Source organism: Ziziphus jujuba, chromosome 4 (assembly GCF_031755915.1).
Source record: "Ziziphus jujuba cultivar Dongzao chromosome 4, ASM3175591v1".
Classification (NCBI taxonomy): domain Eukaryota; kingdom Viridiplantae; phylum Streptophyta; class Magnoliopsida; order Rosales; family Rhamnaceae; genus Ziziphus; species Ziziphus jujuba.
This window is the reverse complement of record NC_083382.1, coordinates 14,759,450-14,784,455: the sequence shown is the minus strand read 5'-3', so window position 1 is coordinate 14,784,455 and position 25,006 is coordinate 14,759,450. Positions and strand designations below refer to the sequence as shown.

Below are 25,006 nucleotides of genomic sequence, written 5' to 3'. Positions count from 1 at the left end.
ACTGGGAGGAGTCAGTAAAGGAGCAGCGTTCTGAAATTCAACAAAATATGGATGATAACATAGATGATGAACCAATTAGAGGTACAAGGTTATTATCTGATATTTATGAAAGATGTAATATTGCTGTGTTTGAGCCTACAGAGTTTAAAGAAGCTGAAAAGGATGTCAAGTGGATCGAAGCAATGGAAGAAGAGCTTAAGATGATTGAGAAGAATGACACATGGGAGTTGGTGAATAGACCTCAACATAGAAAGGTCATTGGAGTCAAATGGGTTTACAGAACCAAATTTAATGCAAATGGTTCTGTAAATAAACACAAAGCCAGATTAGTTGTGAAAGGGTATAGTCAAGTGTTTGGAGTAGATTTTTCAGAAACCTTTGCTGCAGTAGCACGCTTGGATACAATCAGAATGTTACTTGCTTTGGCTGCACAAAAGGGATGGAAGATTTACCAGTTGGATGTTAAATCTGCTTTTTTAAATGGTTATCTTCAAGATGAAATTTATGTAGAGCAGCCTGAAGGATTTCAAGTCAAGGGACAGGAGGAGAAGGTCTACTTATTGAAGAAGGCATTATACGGTCTTAAACAGGCTCCTAGGGCCTGGTACAGCAGGATCGATGAATATCTTCAAAGCCTTGGTTTTGTTAAAAGTCCAAGTGAAGCTACGTTATATATAAAAAAAACAGATGCTAACTTAATTATAGTTTCTGTTTATGTTGATGATCTTCTTGTAACAGGAAGCAATGAGATGCTGGTGAAAGAATTTAAAGCCAAAATGCTTGAAGCATTTGAGATGACAGACCTTGGCTTAATGTCCTATTTTCTAGGAATGGAGGTGAAGCAAGACCATCATGGAGTCTTCATAAGCCAAAAGAAGTATGCAAAGGAAATACTCAAGAAATTCCATATGGAAGATTGCAAAAGCACTAGCACACCCATGAATCAAAAGGAGAAATTTAGCAAAGAGGATGGAGCTGAAAAAGTTGATGAACGCTTATACATGAGTCTGATTGGTTGCTTGATGTATCTTACAGCTACCAGACCAGACATAATGTTTGCAGTAAGTTTGCTCTCGAGATTTATGCATTGTGGTAGTGAAATGCATTTTCAGGCTGCCAAACGAATTGTAAGATATATCAAGGGCACAACAAATTATGGAATTAAATATTCTAGCTGTCACTCTTTTAAGCTTCATGGTTATTCTGATAGTGACTGGGCAGGTTCTATAGATGACATGAGAAGCACAACAGGTTTTTGTTTCAGTTTTGGATCAGGAATTTTTTCATGGAGCTCAAAAAAGCAAGATGTGATAGCTCAAAGTACAGCGGAGGCAGAGTATGTTGCAGCAAACGCTACAGTGAATCAAGCAATTTGGATCAGGAAAATACTAGCAGATTTACACATGAACCAAACTGAGCCAACAGAAATTTATGTAGATAACCAAGCTGCCATTGCAATTTCAAATGATCCTATTTTTCATGGAAGGACAGAGCATTTCAAGATCAAGCTATATCATTTGAGAGAAGAACAGAAGGCTGGTGAAGTTAAACTGGTTTATTGTAAGACTGAGAACCAAATTGCAGATGTGCTTACCAAGGCTCTTCCAAAAGCAAGATTCGAAGTTCTGAGAAACAAACTAAGTCTATGCAGCTATTAGGCAAGGAGGAGAAATTGTTGTAACAGTGCCTAGGTAGCTGCATATGGAGTTGTTGTCAGCTGACCAAGTCATTAGAATATTTGTTATGCAGTTAGCTGACCAAGTCTTTAGGATATTTGTTATTATTTATGCTGTTATGCTGTTTTACTTGTTAATAGCTAGAAATTAGGAAGCTGTTAGTCATGCCTTGTGTTTAGGAAATATTTTTGTTTTTCTGTTAAATGTTAGCTCTATATAAAGAGTAGTGCAGTGAATAAAAAATATATTCTGGTCTTCAATATTTTATCTGGTGTCTTATAACTACAGTGTTGACCTTTGAATTGTGGAAGACACACTAGTACTTAAAGATGGGTTTCCAGTTATAGAAGGGATATCATATCCTTTCGATAGAGCTTAATCAAATGTTTCTGCTATTGGTAAATTTTCTTTAACAATTTTTCTGTGATTTTAGCATCATTTGAAATCAGCACCATGCTTAGGATCTAGTTTAATTTAGTCTAGTTTAAGGACAGGTTTGAATTGCTAGAATAACATTGACTGGTTGTAATTAACATAAACTGGTTTCAGGTTAATAGGACTCTTAGAAAGAGGTCTAAAAGGGCATAGATTACTTGATTAGAAAATTATGCCGAGTCAGTCTTACATTAGCTTGGGAACAAATTTTAAGGTTTCATTTGTCAGTAACTTTCTATCTCAAGCTTTTCAAGTCTGCTAATTTTTCCAATCCATTTTTGTTTCTCAAGTATAAAAATTATTCATTATTACTTTTATGGGTCGCCACTCTTTGTTCCACCTATACAGGGGATTTCATCCTATGGTGTAAGCCATTTTACCTAATTATTTCAAAAATCTGCATCGGAGCATTATACATCTGATCCCCACAAGGTTTAGATAATGTATTATGGTGAATTTTTGGCTTATTCTCTAGCTGCTCTAGATTTTCCTATAGGGTTACTTATTCTTTATAGTTTTATTAGTTTTCTTGATTGCATATGATTCATGTTACTCTAAGACATGTTAATTAGCGGGGTCACAAAAAAGGATGTGGTTTGAAAGTTGCGTAAATACTGTTACAGTAGTCTATCATCTTAGCTATTCCACACTGAACTGATTAATGCTAACAGGCTGTCAACAACCCTGTAGTCAAGGAAATACTTGTCAGCGGCAACATCTCAATGGCTACTTTTGTTCTTGTATGCTGCTTTATCACTCCCGTACTGGAAGAAATCGTATACAGAGGATTTTTATTGGCATCGATTTCTACCACAATGAAATGGCCGCATGCAATTCTCGCGAGCTCCACTGTTTTTGCTGCAGCTCATTTATCTAATTTTGCTTTTAATTAATAAAATAATATTTTTTAAAAAAAAATTAGAAAGATTCTTGTTTATTTTGTTTATTTTTAAATTTTTTAAAAATTAAATTAAAAAATAAAATTAATACATACTTAACTATAAATTAAATAATTTTAATATTATAAAATTTATATGAATAAAAAAATATTTCTGATTAATGGATGTAATGAATTTATCATATATTTATATTTTACCTGTTAAAATTTATTAATTTATTAAATCATTAAATCTTATTGGATGATATTTATACGAATCTAATATAATATCAATCTAATATAATATCGTCAATTTAAATCTATCAATTATAGTGTAAGTTTACTGCTACATCTAATTTATTAAAACCGGTTCAAATAAAATCCAAACCCAAAAAAATCTGATTGTAAAGACCAAATACATATGAAGTCAACATTTATTTCAGCCAAAAAAAAAAAAAAAAAAAAAGGTCAACAGTTCATCGGTGGACGAAAAATCATGCTTTCAATGTGGGTGAAGTGGAAACCTTGATGTTGATTGGCCGATCGGCTGATGGACTAGCGTAGTCGTACACCCAGAAAACTTTAGTCCCCATGATATTTTGGGCCGCTACTAAATTTTTAATTCAGAATTAATGAAAAAAAAAAAAAAAAAAAAACAAAGGGAAAAGTTCCAAAATTTCAAATTACTACTTTTTTGCCACTTTTAATAACTTAAAGCATTTCCTTTTACATTTATTATTGTTTTCAAAAGTTAAAAAATATATTTTGTTTGGGGCGTTAAGTTTCATTTGGTTATTTCTTTCAAAAGTTAAAAAATATATTTTGTTTGGGACGTTAAGTTTCATTCGGCTTCAAAGCCCAAAGATTTCAAATCAATTATTAATTAATAAAATTACTCAATTTATTGTCAAATATATATATATATATATATATATTTTAATAGCAATATACATAACAAATATATATGATAATTAGTTAATGAAATATTTTATTAGTTAATTTTATTTTATTTTTGAGATAATTGACCTTCAAATAAAAAAAATTAGTTTTTTAGAAAATTTAAAAATAAACCCTTCTTAGCTAGATGTTCACCTTGATAGTATCCTTTTTTTTTTTTTTTTTTTTTGGCACATCAGCTTAGGTGTTTTCTTTTTCTTCTATTTTTTTTTTTTCTACATCAACTTGGTAGGATATTTAGATAAACCGATTGGAAATTTTTTTTTTTTTAAATGTAACAATAAATAAATCCATTCCAAATGCTCTACCTATTGTAGGATTTTTAATTAATTTATGCAATCTTTTATTCTTCAAGATCTTAGGCTTTAAGATTAGAGTCACTTTTTACATTAGAATTTGTTACTTCAGTAAAATTAATTCGTTACTTGATATGAGAGTCTTTTTTGATTTCTATAGATATTATTCATGATAACTATAGGCAAGGTTCAAAAAATCAGTATCGATGGAAATATCAAAAGTTTAAAATACGAGAACTTCCATAGAAATATCGAAAAATATTAAATATCAATAAAAAATTATAAAGAATGATGGAAATTTGTTTTAAAAAATGAAAAATTTTACTAACACTTTAGAATTAGCTTATTTAATCTATCAATTATCAAATTGATTATAAAACTTGCTAAAATATTGAATGGATGTTATATTCTTTTTAGTAAATTGATCTAGGATGAGCTTTAATAACCATAGATAAATTATTATTATTAATAAACATATGTCAAAAAATATATATATGATAAAATTATTTATTAACTAAAATATATGAAATGATTATTACAATTACATTGTAATTCATAAATATCATCTTAATACCATATGAAATTTCTGAATGGTTAAAAATCATCCGTTTCTTCTTTATTTTGATTTTGAGATGTGAAATGTGAGAAGTAGTTATGAAAACATATATCTCCTTGATAATTTTGCATAAAATTATTAATATGCCAACTATATGAATATTGCATTATTAATTGACTATGTGTATAACTACTATTCTTTGATGGTTGAGTTTAAGATGGTACCCATAAGTTGCTACTTGATGACATTCCATAAATATCCATTGAATACAAGTTATAAAAATGACTTGCAACCCTCATTGATCCAAAATTTATAGAAATCGGATTCTCTTCTTGTTGTGATATCTCCATGTATATGTTTCATAATCTATTTATCCACATTTGTAAAACAGATATTCCCGGCAATAAGATTTTCCAAGCTCAAAAATATGATTCACAATCTTTGTATTTTTGCTTTATCGATATTTAATAAGTAGAACTTATTAATGTCATTCAATTCAATTCATTTTATTTTGCTTATATCACTAAATGTTTAAAAGACAATTAAATAGTAAAAAAATTATCAATGAAGTTGATTTGATAAATTTTTTTACTAAATATCAATAATATTTATGAATTTTTTAAAAAAATTAAAAAATTTCATGGATATTTATAAAATTTTATAGAAATTTTAGAAATTTCCATGGAAATTATAGATTTTTTAATTAAATTGTTAAATATTTTATGTGTATATTTTTACAGAAATTTTCATGAAAATTTTGGTAAAATTTTAGAAATTTCAATGGATATAATAGAAATTCTATCAATTTCTATTTGGAATCTAAATTTTATTTCGACCCCTTAAAAATAAAAAATTTCTTAAAAATTTCGACAAAATTTCGGATATTTTAAAGCATGACTGTAGGAACAAGAAACATAAAGCTTTAGGTTTAATTTGAATTGGCATGTCTCATTTGTCACGATTTCTTTCACTTCATTTTTTGGATATATAACACATAAAAACATTTTTAATGATGAATATGAATCACTTGATATGAGATATTGTTTAAATTTAAATTGTAAAGTATTTTTCATGATAATATGTATAAAAGCTAGTTATGACTATTCATTAATCAAATATTTTATTATTTTATTTTATTTTTGAGATATTGACCCCTAAAAAACAAAAAATAGTGTTTTAGAAAATTTCAACCTTTCGAAGTATAAGGTCACGTTGATAGTATTTTTTTCTTTTTATTTTACCACTTTAGCTTAATAGAGTATTTAGATAGATATATTAGAAATGTAATTTTTTTTTAGTATAGCAATAGATAGAGCTATAGGAGATTTTCTAACTAGAGTAGGATTTTAATTAATTTAAACTTACTTTTATTCTTCAGAATCTTAGACTTTATATTAAAATCTCTTTTTATATTAGAGTTCGTTACTTTAATAAAATAAATTTGTCACTTGATATTAGAGTCCTTCTTGGTTTCTATAGATATTATGCATAGTAACTTTAGGAACAAAAAGCATAAAGCTTTAAGTTTAATTTGAACTAGTTAGTCCTATTTGTCATGCTTTCTTTCTCTTTTCTCTAGTTGGAAGATCTTTTATTTCACTTTATTCGTCGGTTACATTATATATAAGAATATTTTCAATAATAAATGTGAAGTACTATATACGTGATATAGAAATTTACACTATTTAAATTTAAAAGTCAATTGTAAATTTTTTTTAATAGTGATATGCATAAAAATTATTTTATAACTATTAATTAATTAATTAATTATTTTATTTTATTTTATTTAAGATAATTGACCTTTAAAGGAAAAAAAAATACTTTTTAGAAAATTTCAAAACATACCTTTCTGAAGTTGAGGGTTATCTTGAGGGTATCTTCTTCTTCTTTTTTTTTTTTTTTTTTTTGGGGGGGGGGGGCACTTTAGATTGACAGGGTTTTTTATTTTTCCTTGCCACATTAGCTTCTTAGGTTGTTTAGACAAACCCATTGAAAAAAATAAATTTTTTTAGTGTAGTAATATATGGGGCCATTGGATATACTTTACCTATTTTAGGATTTTAATTGATTTATGTTTTTATTCTTTAGAATTTGAGGCCTTACAATCTCTCTTTATACTAGAATTTGTTACTTCAACTAAATAAATTTGTTACCTGATATTTGAATCCTTCTTGATTTCTACAGATATATTCATAGTAACTTTAGAATAGGAAGAATAGAGCTTTAGGTTTAACTGAATTAGCTAGCACCATTTATCATGTTTTCTTTCTCTTTTTTCTAGCTGGCAGACTTTCTCTTTTGTTTTATTCCTTGGATGCATAACATATAAGAACATTTTTAACTATAAATGTGAATTGCTCTATATGTGGCATTGAAATTGATTTTATCTAAATTTAATGCTCAATTGTAATTTTTTAAATGGTAATATGCATAAAAACTATTTTAAAGCTATTAATTAATTAAATATTTTACTAGTTTATTTATTTATTTATTTATTTATTTTAAGACAATTGCCCTTTTATGAAAAAATTTTATTTTTTAAAAATTTCAAAACAGACTCTTCTAAAGTAGGGGGTCACTTGATAGTACATCAATGTGATACTATGTTTTTAGCTTTTTGTTTTTTTCCTTTTTCACATCAGCTTGGTTTGGATTAGATAGACCCATTGGAGAAGTAACTTTTTTTTTTTTTTTTTTAGCATAGCAAAAATAGAGCCATTGGAGATGCTCTATTTATTGTAGGATTTTAATTAATTTTTGTATTCTTTTAATCTTTTGAATTTTAGGCTTAAGATTAGAGTTTATAGTAGAATTTGCTTCTTTAATAAAATAAATTTGTTACTTAATATTAGAATCTCACTTGATTTTTATAGATATTATTCATAGCAACTTTAGGAACAAAAAGCATAAAGCTTTAGGTAGTCCCATTTGTAATGTTTTATTTCTGTTTTTTCTAGTTGGTTGACTTTCTATTTCGCTTTATTCTTTGCATACATAAAATATAAAAATGTGAATTGCACTATATATGGCATAAAAATTGAATTTCTTAAATTTGATAGCCAAATGTAAATCTTTTTATATGCATAAAATTTTTTTATGGCTATTAATTAATTAATATTTTATTATTTTATTTTATTTGTATTTTTTTGAGATAATTGACCTTTTAAAAAAATTTTCTTTTTTATAAAATTTCAAAACAGACTATTCCGAAGTAGAGGGTTAGCTTGAAAGTATCTTTCTTTTGTTTTTTTCACTTTAGCTTTGTAAGATGTTTAGACAGAATAGGAGGAAATAATTTTTTTCTTTTTAGTGTAGAAATATATTGAGCTGTTGGAGATACTCTAACTACTGTATATTTTAATTAATTTACGCTTTCTTTTATTCTTTAGAATCCTAGGCTTTCGATTGTAGTACATCTTTATATTAGAATTCATTACTTCAATATAATAAATTTGTTACTTGTTATTAAATTCCCTCATGATTTCTATAGATATTATTCATTGTAACTTTAGGAACAAGAAGCATAAGGCTTTAGGTTTAATTTGAATTAGCTAGTCCCATTTGTTAAGTTTTCTTTCTCTTTTTTTTTTTGGCGGACCTTCTTTTTCGATTTAATCTTTGGATACATAATATTTTAGAACATTTTCAATGATAAATATGAATTGTTCCATATGCGCCATAGAAATTGACACTTTTTAAATTTTATAGTAAATTATAATTTTTTTTAATAGTAGTATGCATAAAATCTATTTGAGTTAATTAACCTTTTAAGAAATTTTTTTTTTTAAGAAAATTTCAAAACAGATCCTTCCAAAGTAGATGCTCACATTATTAGCATTTATTTATTTATTTTATTTGCTACATTAGCTTGATAGAGTTTTTTTTTTTTTTTTTTTTTTTTTTTTGCGTTTTAGACTTCATTTTTGTAATGTGTTTAAACAAACCCATTGTAGAAGTAATTTGTTTTTAGTATAGTTGTTGATAAAGCCATTGAAGATGCTTTACCTCTTGTAGGATTTCAATTAATTTATGCTTTCTTTTATTCTTTAGATTAGAGTCCTTCTTTATATTGAAGATGCTTTGCTTTAGATTAGAGTCCTTCTTTATATTAGAATTCGATACTTTAGAGTCTCTCTTGATTTCTATAGATATTATTCATAGTAACTTTATGAACAAGAAGCATAAAGCTTTTTAGGTTTAATTTGAATAAGCTAGTCGCATTTGTCATGTTTTCTTTCTCTTTTAGCAGACATTTTATTTTGTTTTATTCTTTGGATACATAACATATCAGAACATTTTTAATGATGAATATAAATTGCTCCATATGCAGTATAGAAATTGATATTTGTCTAAATTTAACAATCAATTGTAAATTTTTTTAATGGTAATATGCATAAAAATTATTTATTATTATTAATTAATTAAGTGTTTTATTATATTTTTGAAATAATTGAACTTGCGAAGAAAATATTCTGTTTTTTAAGAAAATTTCAAAACAGATCCTTCCAAAATAGGGATCACCTTGATAATATCTGTATTTGTTTTTTTAGGCCACATCAACTTGATAGGTGGGTTTATTTTTATTTTAGTATATATATATATATATATATTATTTTTTTGTGGAAAATTACCTTCTGCAATGACTCAACCGAGTGTTTTATCCCCCCCCCCCCCAAAAAAAAAAGAAAAAAAGAAAAAGTAAACAAATAAATAAAATAAACTTAGTGTTGTATAAATTTATTTGCTGGATTTGAATTTATAATTTGCACCAATATTTTAGAAAACGTACCAAAGTGCTGTTGTTTTTTTTGGGAAATTTTAGATTGAGGTGTATGAAGCAACTATATATGCTTTCAACTCCTAATCTAATTGATAGTCTTGTTGCTGATGGTCAATGCTTGAGACGTTATAGTTCTATTAGTCTTGCGAGGCAGTTTTATTTTAGTTATGGGGTTTTCCCCCCATTATTACCCCTCCGCACGCACGGAAAAAACAAATAAATAAAATAAACCTACGTTTTTCAATTTATTTTAGAAAGAATTAGATGTATACATGACCAACATGAATTGATGTTAGAATTGCTTTTTTAAAAGGAGAGATGCTATTTGTTATTATGAATTAGTGTGATCCGAATTTTATTTACCAATTTAATTGGTTACTTCTTGCATTTTTATATTAAGTTTTCATTACAAAAAATAATAATAATAATAATAATTGAATATTTTTAATTAATAACTACCAAATTAATAGGAGATTCCATTTAATAATGGTCACTAGTTGTAGACAAAATAGCAATTTGTTTTAAAAATCAAAGCTCTAACAGATAAAAAGGGCTCGAAATCCAATACAACAAAAAGTACAAACAATAGGAACTTTTTTTTTTTTTGGGGCTAGTCTCCCATTAAATATGATTTTAATAGTAAATCTTTTTTAATTAACATTAGAATTATATCAAAAATTAAAATTTGAAATTTAATTGGCAAAGAATTCACTGATACATTAAAGTTCTATTTAAAAAAGTAAAACTCCACAAAACCAAAACATATTTTTAGCATCAGGTGATAGCTGAGAGAGAGAGAGAGAGAGAGAGAGAGAGAGAGAGAGAGAGAGAGAGAGAGAGAGAGAGAGAGTGTGTGTGTGTGTGTATATATGAATATATAAATTATGAATAAGAGAATAGAGGTGTGACCCCCACAAATTCGGAGTACAGATCACCCGACCATACTACAATGCCTTTTAAACAAAATATCGTCGGCAATCTGCGGCTGCACCATAAAAAATCAAAACAAGGCTGCGGAATATGAACACATGAGGAACCAAATGAAGAATCAGAACATGAAATCCATGCCTCCTCAACTATACAAGGCTGTTGCCACCAACAACATTGATTTACTCCGCCAACTTTCAACAGATCGTGATTTGGAGATTTCTCTTTTCGTGCAGCGAATACCTCGAGGAGATACACTCCTTCATATTGCAGCAAGCTTAGGCTATGATTAGCACGTTCAAGAGATCCTCAATAATTTTCCGAAACTTGTTGAAAAAAGGAACTCCGCAGCAAGCTTAGAATCAGAACATATTTTTAGCATCAGGTGATAGCTAGGAGAGAGAGAGAGAGAGAGAGAGAGAGAGAGAGAGTGTGTGTGTGTGTGTGTGTATATGAATATATAAATTATGAATAAGAGAATAGAGGTGTGACCCCCACAAATTCGGAGTACAGATCACCCGACCATACTACAATGCCTTTTAAACAAAATATCGTCGGCAATCTGCGGCTGCACCATAAAAAATCAAAACAAGGCTGCGGAATATGAACACATGAGGAACCAAATGAAGAATCAGAACATGAAATCCATGCCTCCTCAACTCTACAAGGCTGTTGCCACCAACAACATTGATTTACTCCGCCAACTTTCAACAGATCGTGATTTGGAGATTTCTCTTTTCGTGCAGCGAATACCTCGAGGAGATACACTCCTTCATATTGCAGCAAGCTTAGGCTATGATCAGCACGTTCAAGAGATCCTCAGGCAATCTCCCTCTCCATGTTGCTGCCGGTTCCGGACACCTTTCGACACTCGAAATTTTGCTCGTCTCTGGAGAAAAGGTAAATCTTTCTGATTTTTGTAGTACCAGCGCTAATACTAGTAGTAGCAATGTGCTACTAATAAGAGAGACGAATAATGACAGAGAGACAGCCTTGCATTTGGCATTGAAGAATCGACACAAAGGGATCGCCCGAATGTTGTTCGAGAAAGATCCAAAAGTGACACATTATGTGAATAGGGAAGGAAAATCTCCTCTGTATATGGCTGTTGAAGCTGGTTACATGGAGATTTTTAAGGCCATGATGGAGGATCAAGATGGAAATAACCCTGATGATCTTATGAAACAAAAAGTTGTCCATGTTTGCATTGATGGAAAAAATGGAGGTATGTAGTCATAATTGTCCTTATCTGTTATTGTCTCTATATATATAGAAATTTTTTTACAGTGTGGGGTATGCAAGTCTTATTACTGATGAAAGAACATAATAATAAGGCACGCTATATATATATATAGGAAATTAATTACCTCAAATTAAGATTGTTTTATAACACCAGGTATTTTGGACATTTTATTGCTAAAGAAGTGGATATCTGCCGTTACATCGGTTGATGAAAGAGGGAAAAATTCTCTCTCCTATGCGGCGCTAGTAGGTTATACGGAAGGAGTTAGACGTATACTAATTGAATTTGGAGAATATTCATATGTAGCTGATGAAAATGGCTTCTTTCCCATTCACATGGCATCTAGTAAAGGTCATATAGATATAATCAGAGTTTCTGCAGCATTGTCCCGATTCAAGAGAGCTGAACAATAATCAAATCAGAATATTCTTCATCTAGCCTCAAAGAATGGAAGAGCCAAAGCAGTATGATATATGCTAAAGAATCCTCAACTTCAAATTTTGATAAATGAAAGAGATTGCGAAGGAAACACTCCTTTACACTTGGCCACAAAGGGTAGTCATCCTATGGTTGTTAGCATTTTGACATGGGATTCCAGAATTGACTTACAACTCATGAATGACGAAGGAAAGACGGCTCGTGAGGTATAATTCATTTTTTATTCAACTCATTTTTATAAGGTGTACTTAATCAACTTTTAGCACTTGATACATCGCTAGATAACTAATATGAAGTGAGAATTATGTTTTTAACAAATCAAAATTGTATACGTATATGCTAACTTAATATGCTATGTTGGATAAGCATGCCCAAATTATGCCCAAAAGAGCAAAATTATGTAGACACATACATATGAAAAATTTAAATCTCTAAGCCCAAGGGCTTATGTCTCACATAGCAAAATGATGAAGATGTACGCATACACATACAAAAATTTAGATCTCTAATTGCCTTCAATGGACTTTTAAGTTTAGTCTAATCAAACAACCTTCATTAAACATACATTCATCATCTTGTTACTTACATTTGCTAAAATCAGATTTTTGTTTTAAGAACACACATGTAAAGCTCAAAGATCAACCAAAAAACTGTTTTTATTTTTTTTCTTGCTTCATATATATTTACTTGCCAGATAAATAATGCCTGCTTTGCAGCGATTGACATGGCAAGCCTTGAGGCACGCCGGTGCTCCACGAGCTCAGAGCACAATCATTGGCATGCCTATTGACCCCCAAAACTCGAAACCAGAAGAGAATATTGTAGAACAAGTGCAGACACAGACGCCGTACATGGAATTTTACAAGGATAGAGTTAATACTCTTCTATTAGTTGCAACGCTTATTGTCATCGTAACTTTCGCTGTCGGATTCTCGGTGCCAGGCAATGATGATGACAGCTCAGAACCAAGCCATGGAATCATGTTTCATACATACATAATCAGCAACTACATAGCTTTTTATAGCTCCTCTAAAGCTGCTATTGCCATAATTTGGTCACAATTGGGTGATCTTAATTTGGCAAGTACTTCCCTTAGATTCGCGCTACCATTGTTGGGATTAGCTCTGACCATGGTCTCGATAGCATTCATGGCAGGAGTTTATCTGGTAGTGAGCAAAAACATAGGGCTTGCCATTTTTGTCTTGGTCATGGGCTTGATTGGCATCCTTGCTATATCACTAGTATTTGCTCCACTTTTTTCCCCAAGTTCCTCACTCCATCGCATTTTACGCTACATTTTATATTATCCCTCCATTTGTTGGCAATAGTTACAAGGAGTGATGTTGATGACAATAATATAATCTAAACAATATGGTTGTAATACTATACTATAGTATTTAATGTGATTTCTACTGTGGTGAATTTTCACTGTACATAATTGTTTCTCTTCAACTACAATGGGTTTATACCAATGGTCATCATCATTTCCATTTGGGCTTGGCCCATTCAAATTAATCGATTGAAGGAATAGTATAATTTAGACAAATTATCCAAAAAGGAAAAACTTACATAGATTAATATTTATTTTGTTTTTGTCAAAGCCATTGAAAATATTTTTAGCAAAAAGAAAAAAAAAGTTATTAAAAATCTTCAAAAATTAAATAAAATATTTATATATATATATATATATATATATTTTTTTTTTTTCTTTGTGGTCACCTGTACGTGCTAAAGTAATAAGTACATTATTTTCATCTCACTTAAGTTTTAAAATTGTAGGATTCTAGAGTAAGTGCATAATATACGGAATGCCATTCCTATCTTTATTTTGCCAAACAAAGTAACAGCAAATGATACAGCTAGTTGCCTATTATTTGCACATTCAATTTGTAAATAGCTCCCTTGTATTTTGATCATGACAACATTAAAAAAACAATCATAGAATTTGATAAGTTATATTTGGAGGTAATCACGTTCTTGGTAATTTTTCCATTTATTGAGGATTGAATCCCTCCTGGGCTAACATTTTCCACCTATAAAAAGTTACTCAAACTACTGGAATAACCAGTGGCGTATCCATTTTTTTTTTTTTTTTTGCCTCCCTCCCCCAAGGGACAACATACATCATTAATCATAGATTATTTTCTAATGTGTAGTTTGAAAAAATAATAACATAAGCAAATATGCAACAAATTTAGTTTAGGTAACTAAAGTCAGAACTAATTATGGTATTCGTTAAACCAAATTTTTTTATAGACCAAAAATGATTAAAAGGTTAACAAGGTTTTTTTGGCAAAGATATGTTCGATCATATCGCTCTACTGATTATGAAATGTTTGTTTTAACGGTAAACTATTATTTCAAATTTAAAATAATTTTAAAGATATACAACTAATTAAAAAATAAATTAACAATGAAAAAATAATAAAATAAATTGTCACTAAAATCAAAGCTTACAATGTAATTACAAAAAAAAAAAAAAAAGTTAATAAATACTATATTGTTGATAATGTATATTTCTAATTTTAATTATAGATTTATTTGCTAATAATTAGTAGCTGATAATATTGTTATAACTAAGAAATTGCGAAAAAAATATTATCATATAGTATAATATAATTTTATATAATTGAGATATGAAAGATATAAAAAGTAGATATTTAAAAAACATATATATATATATATATTAAATAAATAAATGAGAAGATAATAAATATGCAAAAGATAATGAATATAAATGAAATAAAAAAAATAAAACCAAAAATTAAATGAAAAAAAAAAATCACAATGAAAGTATTCTGCTGGCTTAGGTGTGGAGCATAAGTATAATAAATAGAGTAAATTGGTAAATGAAGTTAACAAAATTAACCGCTCTGTTGTCTCACCTTCGGTATGATCAAATAAACTTTCAATCCCATAACGAGTCAAACTTTTTATAACTTATCTATTAACATTATTATACAATTTGAATTTTTGCTTTTTTATCAGAATTAAATTCCTTACCAACCTATATTAGCATTTAATTAAACACGCATATTATATAAAGATAGAGTTTTGTTTTACAAAGTGATGCAGTCCAGCATAAAATGAGCAACAACATATGTTCCCAAATGTGGGAAGACATGTGATGACCCCATCTAAACTGAGTTACATTTCCCAATAAAATACTACTATATATATTTTCATGAGATTGATCTTGGCATTTCATAAAGAATTTAGATAAATATATTATTTAAAAGGTACAATGTCTAATATTAGTGTATAAATTATGACCTTAATTACAAATAACCAGTGAAGAAAATATCGATGTCGATGAAAATATCGAAGGTATGAATTTACAGAAATATCGATGAAAATATCGATATCGATGGAAATATCGATAAGATTATGTAAACTGTAAATTTTTAATTTAAAATACAAATTTTGAGATATAAAATAATTAATATAATAAAATAATATAAAAATTCAATAATTAAAATACAATAATAATAAAATATAATAAAATACTCATCCAATTAAATATATATACTAAAATCTTATATATTATATAACAAAAAAACTAACAATATTATTTATTTATTTTTAAATAGATAAAATTAAATTTATTAAAAAAATAAATTAAATTAAATTAAACACTAAAATTAAAAAAATAAAAAGATGTATATTAAAATATTATCATAGTAAAAATCAAGCATATTAAAACTGATAACTAAAAGCAATAACATGAATTAGATGAGGTAAAAGCTAAGAATATAATTGAATTAGTTGCTTCTCACTTTTTCATACCACCACGACAAATCACCATCACATAGATTTTTATTTATTTTTTTATTTTATTCTTTCTCTTTCCTTCCCCCACGTGAAAGAAAGATTTCTTTCTTATCTTTTTTTCTTTTCTTCTTTTCTTCTTTCTCTTTCCCTTCCCCCACGTGAAAGAAAGATTTCTTTCTTATCTTTTTTTCTTTTCTTCTTTCTCTTTCCCTTCCCCCACGTGGAAGAAAGATTTCTTTCTTATCCTTTCTTCTTCTTCCTCTCTTCCCTTCGTCTTCTTCCTCCCTCTCTTCTGTGCCAGATCAGTTAACAACCAAAAACAAAAAAAACCAAAATTTCTAATTTCGGCCCTCTTTTTTCTCTTCTCTTCTCTTCTCTTCTCTCTGTGTATCCCCATCTTTTCCCCCTTCGGTTTTTCTCCGACCGACTACCACAAACCAAACACACACACAAATCAACACAAACACACCCAACCAGTCCGGCCGACATATCCCAGAAATTTCCACCTTTTCCTGTCGACAACCGGCCGATCTTTCCATCTTATTCACCCAAAACCCGAAATCTTCACCGACAATGGACGATTCCATCGATTTCCATCGATTCCGGCGACAACTCGACGACACGCGTGCAAGAAACTTCTTCCCCCCTGTCAGTGTCGGACGGGATCGACAACGGAAACTGTCGCCGACATTTCCACCGTCTCGACGATTTTTGCTTCCCTGCAAATAACTTCTTATTGCTTATGCATAAATAGGTATACATATTCTAGAACAAAAATAATTTAATCAATTTTTTTCATATAAAAAATAACTTAAAGATGTATTCAATTAGTAGTTTGATAGATTTTTAAAAAGTTAATATGTTTAATAGAATTTATGGATTTCTTCAGAATTCTATAGGCTCCATATGGATTTTATCAGAATTTTACATAGAATTTATAAAGTTTGTGAAATTTATATTATAAACTTTAACAGATTTTTATGGAATTCCAATGATTAAAATTTTTTTTCATATAACTTATTTTACTATTTTGGTGAATAATATAATTTATTTTAGTAGAACAACTATACCATAAGCATAGTTTTTATTATTATTATTTTTTATTTATTTTTTATCATATTATAAACATTGTGGAACATTTATGATATCAGATAAATTAATAAATATTAACAAATAGTTAAACAACATACACATGAGTATTAAACTTTAATAATATCATTTTTGAAATATTTAAAAAAAAAAACACTAACAAGATGAATTAAAATAAATTAGATAAATCCAATTTTCCAAACTTTAAAGCCTATTTAAAAATCCACTGCAACTAAAATAATAGTCGAAAAGCAAAACACAGTAATTGAAAGTGAAAGAGAATAGAACAGAACTCAGATAAACAAAAAAAAAAAAAAAAAAAAATCCGTAACTGGGTTTTTGGGTTTGGTGGAACAGTTACATTAATGAATGACGTGAGTATTAGTTTTCATTGTCCTTTTTCTTTTTTTCTTTTTGCCAAATAGTTTTCATTGTCCTTTGAACAAAGGATTTGAGATTGGGCGGAGGCTTTCGGTGGTGGAAATCTTCTTTTTTATACGTTTTACTAGTGAAGCAAAAATCGACGACGGAAGGGATATATCGGCGACAATATCGAGTGTCGGTCACCTGCGACACCGATAGGGGAGAAAAAAAGTTTCTGTCATGGATGCCTGAGATATATTGCCGAAGTCGACAAATATCGTCGAAATAGCCAAAAATCTATGGGAGTTTCGGAGTTGTGGTGGAAAACGGTAGAAACACAGAGGAAAAACCAGTTGTCAGTGGAGATTTTGGATGGAAATATCGATCAGCTCACAAATCTGGCTCTCAGATTTTGGATGAATCCTTCCTCCATCGAAGCATTTTTTTTTTCCCTTAATGATGAGATATAGTATTTCTTCTATTTAAAAAAAAAAATTAAATTAAACACTAAAAAATAAAAAAATTTCTCAGATCTGGTCTTTCTTTGCGTTTTGCTTGTCTGGTGCACGGTATGGTTGTGAATCATAAAACAAAAGGAAAGAAAAAGAAAATGTAGAAGCACGAACAAAGAGAAGAGAAGAGAAGAGAAGAGGAAGGGGAAAGACCAGAAGAGCAAGGAAGGGTGACGGCAGAGAGAGGAGAGGAAGGATCTGGAAGGAAAAATAATTTTTTTAATTTTTTTAAAATAAATTAATTTGTTTTATTTAATAACTAGAAGGGAAGAGAAGAGTATAGGAAGGGAGAAGACCAAAAGAAGAAGGAAGGGGGACGGGCCAGAGAGGAGAGGAAGGATCTAGAAGAAATTTGTTTTTTTGATTTTTTAATTTTTTTAAAATAAATTAATTTGTTTTATTAAATAACGAGATTGTTTTTTATTACTTTTCAATAATATTGCCAAGGAAAATTTACATTGAGTAGGATATTGAAAAAGAAAAATAAAATTAGTTTTATTGATTCAGAAAGAAATTGGATTATAGAAAATTTTGTCAGAAAATTTTCAATTATGAAATTTATAATTTTACATGTTAATAGTAAATTGAAAAGATAAAACAATTAGGGTAAAAAAATCACAAAAGAAGTGAAGGGAGGAATAAAATGTAATATCTATTGTTATATTCGTGAAATATCGAAATATGATCATCAATTTGAAAAACCAAAGAGTTCTTTTTTATATTGATAATGTATTATGATTTATATTTAAGAATTTCTTATATCTTAATATTATCTTTTAAATTATTCTATATTTTGGTACTAAGTAACATTCCAGTTTATTCATTTATAATAATTTATAATATTTATGGACTATTTTATTATTATTGTATTCTAATTATTGTATTTTTATATTATTTTACTATATTAATTACTTATGTACCAAAATTTGTATTCTAAATTAAAAATTTACAGTTTTTGTAACTTTATTGATATTTCCATCGATAACGATATTTCCATCGGCATTTCGATAAATTCATATTCTCGATATTTTCATCACTGTGTTTTACATATGTTCAAAGAGTCAAATCAAATTTTTATATATATTATATTAAATAAAATTAAACCAATTATTTTTTTTTTCTTACGTGGACCATAATTTACCAATTTAGGGGATGCACTCTTCTTTTTATTTTGGAAAGAATAGCAGTGAAAACAAAAAAAAAAAAAAAAAAAAAGCAAATCAAGAAAACTTGACATTCACCAAAAAAGAAAAAAAACATCAATAACTCGACACATATAAGAAAAAAGCAAAAAAAATTGAATCATATCCAAAAGGCCAGATCAAGCAAGGAAGCACATGGAGAGACCCATGGGTTCAACCATCCGTTCTTCTCATACTTCGTTCTATCTCAAGGCATGGGTCTCATTTGATATTCTAAAATCTGGTAAAATCTATGGGCTGGAGGCTAAATTTGTGTAAGTTTTGAGTATTTATACCTAATATTTCAAAGTCCAATCAAATCCATCAATTTATAAAATCCTTTGAAATTAATAACTTTTTTAATACCAACAGATTTTTGTAGATTTTTAAAAAGTCATAATTGAATACCACCAAATTTATATGGACTTTATAAAATTCTTAATTGAATAGCCTAAGGCTTTAATAAATTTCATAAAAATCTTAATTGAATACTTTTTGACTTTTAAAATCGTTTTAAATCCATCAAACTCATGATTCAATAAGTCGCCCTCAGTTTTATGGAACACTCATATAAAGAAACTTGAAATACGTATTAATAATATGATATTTTTTGTTATTAACGTGATGTTAGGTGTATATGTACAATGATGGACTTATCAAAATTTTCTCCCCAAAAAAAATAAATAAATGAACAGACTCATTGGTTCAAAAGAAATTAAAAAGGAAAGAAAAATAACGAAACTGGTTTTGTTAGCAATTAATCAATCAAAGTCAATTTAAAATAAGAAAAAATCTAAAATATAAATATTATAGACACACAATAGATATAAAATGAAATCATATAGATTCGAGAGTATTTTTAATGATTCTTTTTATAGTTTATGTGGTAAAAAATTTAGAAGTTATTAATACTTGGTTAATATAATATTTATCAATAAATAATATCTATTTAATTTTTTATTAATAAATTATATTTAAAATTTAAAATAGAATAAATTGGATATTTAAAAAAAGAGATGGAGGGAGAAATGAGAGAGACAAGTCATGAATTGATAAAGAGAGAAAAAAAAAATAGATTAAATTTATTACTCATACTATTTAACAGATTTTTTATAAATAAAATATGTGTTAAATAGCTTCTATGGTTTTTTTGCCATGTTATCATAACAAATTTCGTATATAATATTATTGGAGAAATTTTCTTAAAAAACTACGTATGTATTTGATGTGGTAAAACAAAAAAAAATAAATAAACAAAATTAATAAAAATTTCATTGAAAATGCTTTGAAAATTCAACCTATTATATGAGCAAACAGTGACTATTACTCCGGTCTCTCCCGTAGGGACAATCATAATAACGTGGCAGTTGAGATATAGGACTTTTTGGATCCCTTTTAAATCGTTTTATTTTTTTTTTTCCTTTTCGTTTTGGGGTAGTACCTTTAAATCGTACTTATCCATACAGTATTTGAATGTAATTTGACACGTCAATCATTAGGCATTTGTGCGGAAGCGCTTCCTTCTGGCAGTTGAGGTCTCAAACTGCACACGTATTTGTAGATTTCGTAATAAATAAATAAATAAATATTGTATATTGTATATATAATTATAAATTTCATTTAAATTTTGTAACCATCTAATATAAAACAATTATTCTACCGACAGTATATTTATTTATTTTATAAATAAACATAGCTAGTCTTTTCAGAGGAGGATGCTAACAGAGATCACATTGAAAATTTTAAAAATATAGAAATTTTTTAAATTATTTTACTCGTTAAATTAATTTATTAAATTAATTTTTTAAATCAAACTTTCAACTTTAACAAATAATATTTAAATGTTCAGATAAATTGAAAATTTTTACATAATTTAATGAGATATTCGTATAAAGAGGTAAATGCAACCATAAAGATATGTCCAATTATTTAATCAAAGAGATATTGGTATAGATGGAAAATGAACTCTGGTAATATCCAATTAAATTAGCATGAAAGTATATGAGCTTTAATTTATTTTTGGTGTCCATATTAGTTTACACACCCATAATAATTTGTGTGTTTATTTCAAGATATATATTTTCATGTGATTAGAAATACTTATATACAATAATTCTATATATATATTTAACTCGTAAAATAAAAATATATATATAGTTTCATTTTTTTCATAATTAAAACGATATAAATGAACAAGAATACTTTCTATTTCAGATCATTCAACTGGAAAATTTTGATAATTAAATCAGTTAGATAGATGATAAATTATTAATTAATTCAAATTTGTTTGAATTTAATAATTTCACGTTGAGAATATTAAGTAAACAATGACACATAACCAATGAATTGACGAAATGGAGGAGTCGTGTGATTTAGAATGGGAACCCGCATGTGAAAGATGAGAATTTAATGGCTTGGGCCAACTAGTTTGGCTGCTCAAATAATGTTTTCCTACCTCCTACCTCCATTTATTACCTTATGGATAGCTGTTGGTATGAAAACAAGTTTTTCAATAATATGTACGTACAGTTATTGTGGATGTTGGGCACTTGTCAGCTCCTGGGCTTTTAAAAAGCTGTTTGATGATGAGTTTGACAAGGGTGAACGATTGTTGTGTTTGGACCATAAAAATTATAAAATTATCTTCTTTGATGCATTTTAAAAATTTTGTTGACCAGTGGATGCTGGGAAATTGTCGGCTATTGGGATTTTGAAAAGCTGGGCTTACAAATAATTAACATTAATTTATTTTCAAAATATAAGGTAAAATTATCTTTTAATAAAATATATAAAACTAGTTAGCAGGTTCTAAATTTAATAACCACATCATATTTTTTAATTATATTTTTATTTTAAAAATTTCCTTTGGAAAAAGGTCACAAAAACCCTTAAATGCTTAAACAAAATAAAAATAAATTGCTAAGAACATTACAATGGGGTTTTAGGAAAAATAGTAAGCCCTATCAACCGAGATAATAAAATGTAACTATCAAGATGAAAACATAGACACAAATGATTGGGAAATCATTCCTTTCAACCCCGTTTAGCTTTTTTTATGACTTATTTGTTTTCTTTGTATTTTTTATCCGATTTTGCATTTTTTTTAAATTTTTATTCTATTTATTCTTCACTTGACTTTAAAAATCAAAGAAAATGGAATGGGAACTTTGAGGTCATTTGATATACATAAGTTGGATGATTTAAACTTGTTCAAGTTATGTACACTGGAGAAGACAATTAGTTGCAGATTATATAACTTTGATGATTTGAACCTGTCTGAATTATATATACTAAAGAAAATAATTAGATTTAGATTACATAAATAGAAAAAAATAAGTGAACTCATTTAATATAAAGCCCAAATGATTTAAATTCACATGGATTTTGTATACTAGAGTAGGTAATTAGATCCAAATCATATAAATTAAATGAAAACTCAATGATATGTGAAGTTATTCGTTAATATGTAATCGGAAAAAAAAAAAAGGGTTTGTTGTTCTACTAATGCTATATAAAAAGTTGAGGTGATTTTAAGATGGCATATAAGACTCATGAATCATGCAATTGAATCAATTAGATTAAGTTGTCTGCTTACAAGGTTGAAGATGAACAAGATAAGTTCGATTTCGAAATTAGGGCAATCAAAGAGAATTAATAGATAAAAATGATGTAGTGTATATATTTAAGGAAAAATAAGGTATAATTTATTGGCTTGGGTAATAAAAATTGAATAATGTGAATTGAATCATCTAGATTAGTTTCCTATAAAATTTCAAATTGGCATATTTTTTGGAGGATTCATTTTCCACTATATATTTCAACATTATGAGATTTAATTTTCCCTAGAGCCAACATTTTTCTCTTTCTAAAAACCATCCAAACATAAAGAATTTCAAATTCCCGCTGGTTCAGACAATTCCTAAAAGTACCTTACGCCTCATTTGGAAAGTGTTGAAATTTTGAAGGAAATTTAATTCCAAAACTTAGTCTCCCAGTTGATTTCCTATGAATTATTTTTCATAATGTTTTGTTTTGTATCAAAATATTTAGGAACTATATTTTGTCTTATAGAGAATTTTAAAATAGACTTTTCCGAAGTAGGGGGTCTACTTTGAGAGTATCTATCTTTTTTATTTTTTTTTATTTTTTTGCTACATCAGCTTGATATATATATATATATATATATATATTTATTCATCTAAGCTGGATAGGGTGTTTAGACAGAGATATTGGAGAAGTAATCTTTTTTTTTTTTTAAATGTAGTAATAGATGAAGTCATTGGAGATACTTTCTCTTGATTTTTATGAATTATTCATGATGAATTTAGGAATAAGAAGCATAAAGCTTTAGCTTTAATTGAATTTGCTAGTCTCATTTGTCATGTTTTCTTTTGATTTTTTCTTGTTGATAGACCTTCTCTTTCACTTTATTCGTTGGATACTTAACATTAAAGAACATTTTTAATGATAAATGTGAATGACTATATGTGGATTAGAAATTGATACTGTTTAAATTTAACTGTCGATTGTAATTATTTTTTAATCTATATATAAAAACTATTTATGACTATTAATTAATTAAATATTTTATTAGTTTTTATTATTTTTTTGTGAGAAAAAAGAAATTGTTCCTTAGAAAATTTTGAAACAAACCTTTCAAAATTTTGTTCCTTTGAAAATTTCAAAACAGAACCTTCCAAAGTAGAAGGTCACCATGACATTGTCTTTTCTTTCTCTCTCTCTCTCTCTCTCTCTCTCTCTCTCTCTCTCTCTCTCCACTTTGACTTAGTAGGATGTTTAAACACATCCATGGGAAAAGCAATTTTAGTGTACCTATAGATACATCCATTGGAGATGGTTTACATATTGTAGGATTTTAATTAATTTGTGCTGTCTTTTATTCTTTAGAATCTTAGGTTTTTTATTAGAGTTCCTCTTTATATTAGAATTCGCTACTTCAATAAAATAAATTCCTTACTTGATGCCTGTAGATATTTTAAGTTACAAGATTGAAATTCAAAATCCACCTTTCATTTTCACATTTGTTTCCGTTTAGATTCTATACGTATGTATATATATATATATGTATTATGCAAAATTACCTTTTGTGATGACTCAATCGAGTGTTTTATCCTAAATAAATAAATAAATAAACAAATAAATCAAACAAACTGAGTGTTGTGTAAATTTATTTGCTGGATTTGAATTTATTATGTGCACTAATATTTTAGGAAAACGTACCAAAGTGCTGTTGATTTTGGCGAATTTTAGGTTGAGGTGTATGGAGCAACTATATATGCTTTTAACTCCTTCTAATCTAATTGATAGTCTTGTTGATGATGGTCGATGCTTGAGATCATGAGATGTTATAGTTCTATTAGTCTTGTGAGGCAGTTTTATTTAGTTGTGGGTTTTGCCCCCATCATTACCCTTCCGCACCCCCGGAAAAAACAAATAAATAAAATAAAATAAAATATATGTACGTTTTCAATTTATTTTAGAAAGTTAAAAAATTACATGTATACATGACCTACATGAATTGAGGTTAAAATTGCCTTTTTAAAAGGAAAGATGCTATTTGTTATTTGTTATTATGAATTAGTATGATCCAAATTTTATTTACCAATTTAAATTCTTACATTCTTGCATTTTCATATTAGGTTTTCAATACTAAAAAATAAAAAAAATAATTCAATATTTTCAATTAATAATTACCAAATTAATAGGAGATTCCATTTAATAATAGTCACTAGCTGTAAACAAAATAGCATTTTTTTTAAATTAATCAAAAGCTCTAACAAATTAAAAGGACTCGAAATCCAATACAATATCATTTCGGGAAAAAAGTACAAACAATACGGACCTACTTTAAATTCTAAGTATTTATTTGATGAAATTAAATAAT

The 25,006-nt window shown here is 28.0% G+C and overlaps 1 protein-coding gene across 1 annotated transcript; it reads left to right on the top strand.

Annotated features, from left to right (window-relative positions):
- The first annotated feature begins 11,115 nt into the window (after window positions 1-11,115).
- LOC132803554 (protein ACCELERATED CELL DEATH 6-like) lies at window positions 11,116-12,160 on the top strand. The gene is made up of 3 exons (XM_060816775.1): window positions 11,116-11,327; window positions 11,428-11,729; window positions 11,901-12,160. The coding sequence occupies exons 1-3, from the start codon at window positions 11,116-11,118 to the stop codon at window positions 12,158-12,160; spliced, it is 774 nt and encodes a 257-aa protein (XP_060672758.1).
- Window positions 12,161-25,006: the final 12,846 nt, after the last annotated feature.

Bases quoted from the DNA above. Each gene is read 5' to 3' on its own strand.
- LOC132803554 (XM_060816775.1), top strand. From the start codon at position 11,116: ATGAGGAACCAAATGAAGAATCAGAACATGAAATCCATGCCTCCTCAA. The intron at 11,328-11,427 runs GCAATCTCCCTC...TGATTTTTGTAG, and splicing joins CACGTTCAAGAGATCCTCAG to TACCAGCGCTAATACTAGTA. The intron at 11,730-11,900 runs GTATGTAGTCAT...TTATAACACCAG, and splicing joins CATTGATGGAAAAAATGGAG to GTATTTTGGACATTTTATTG.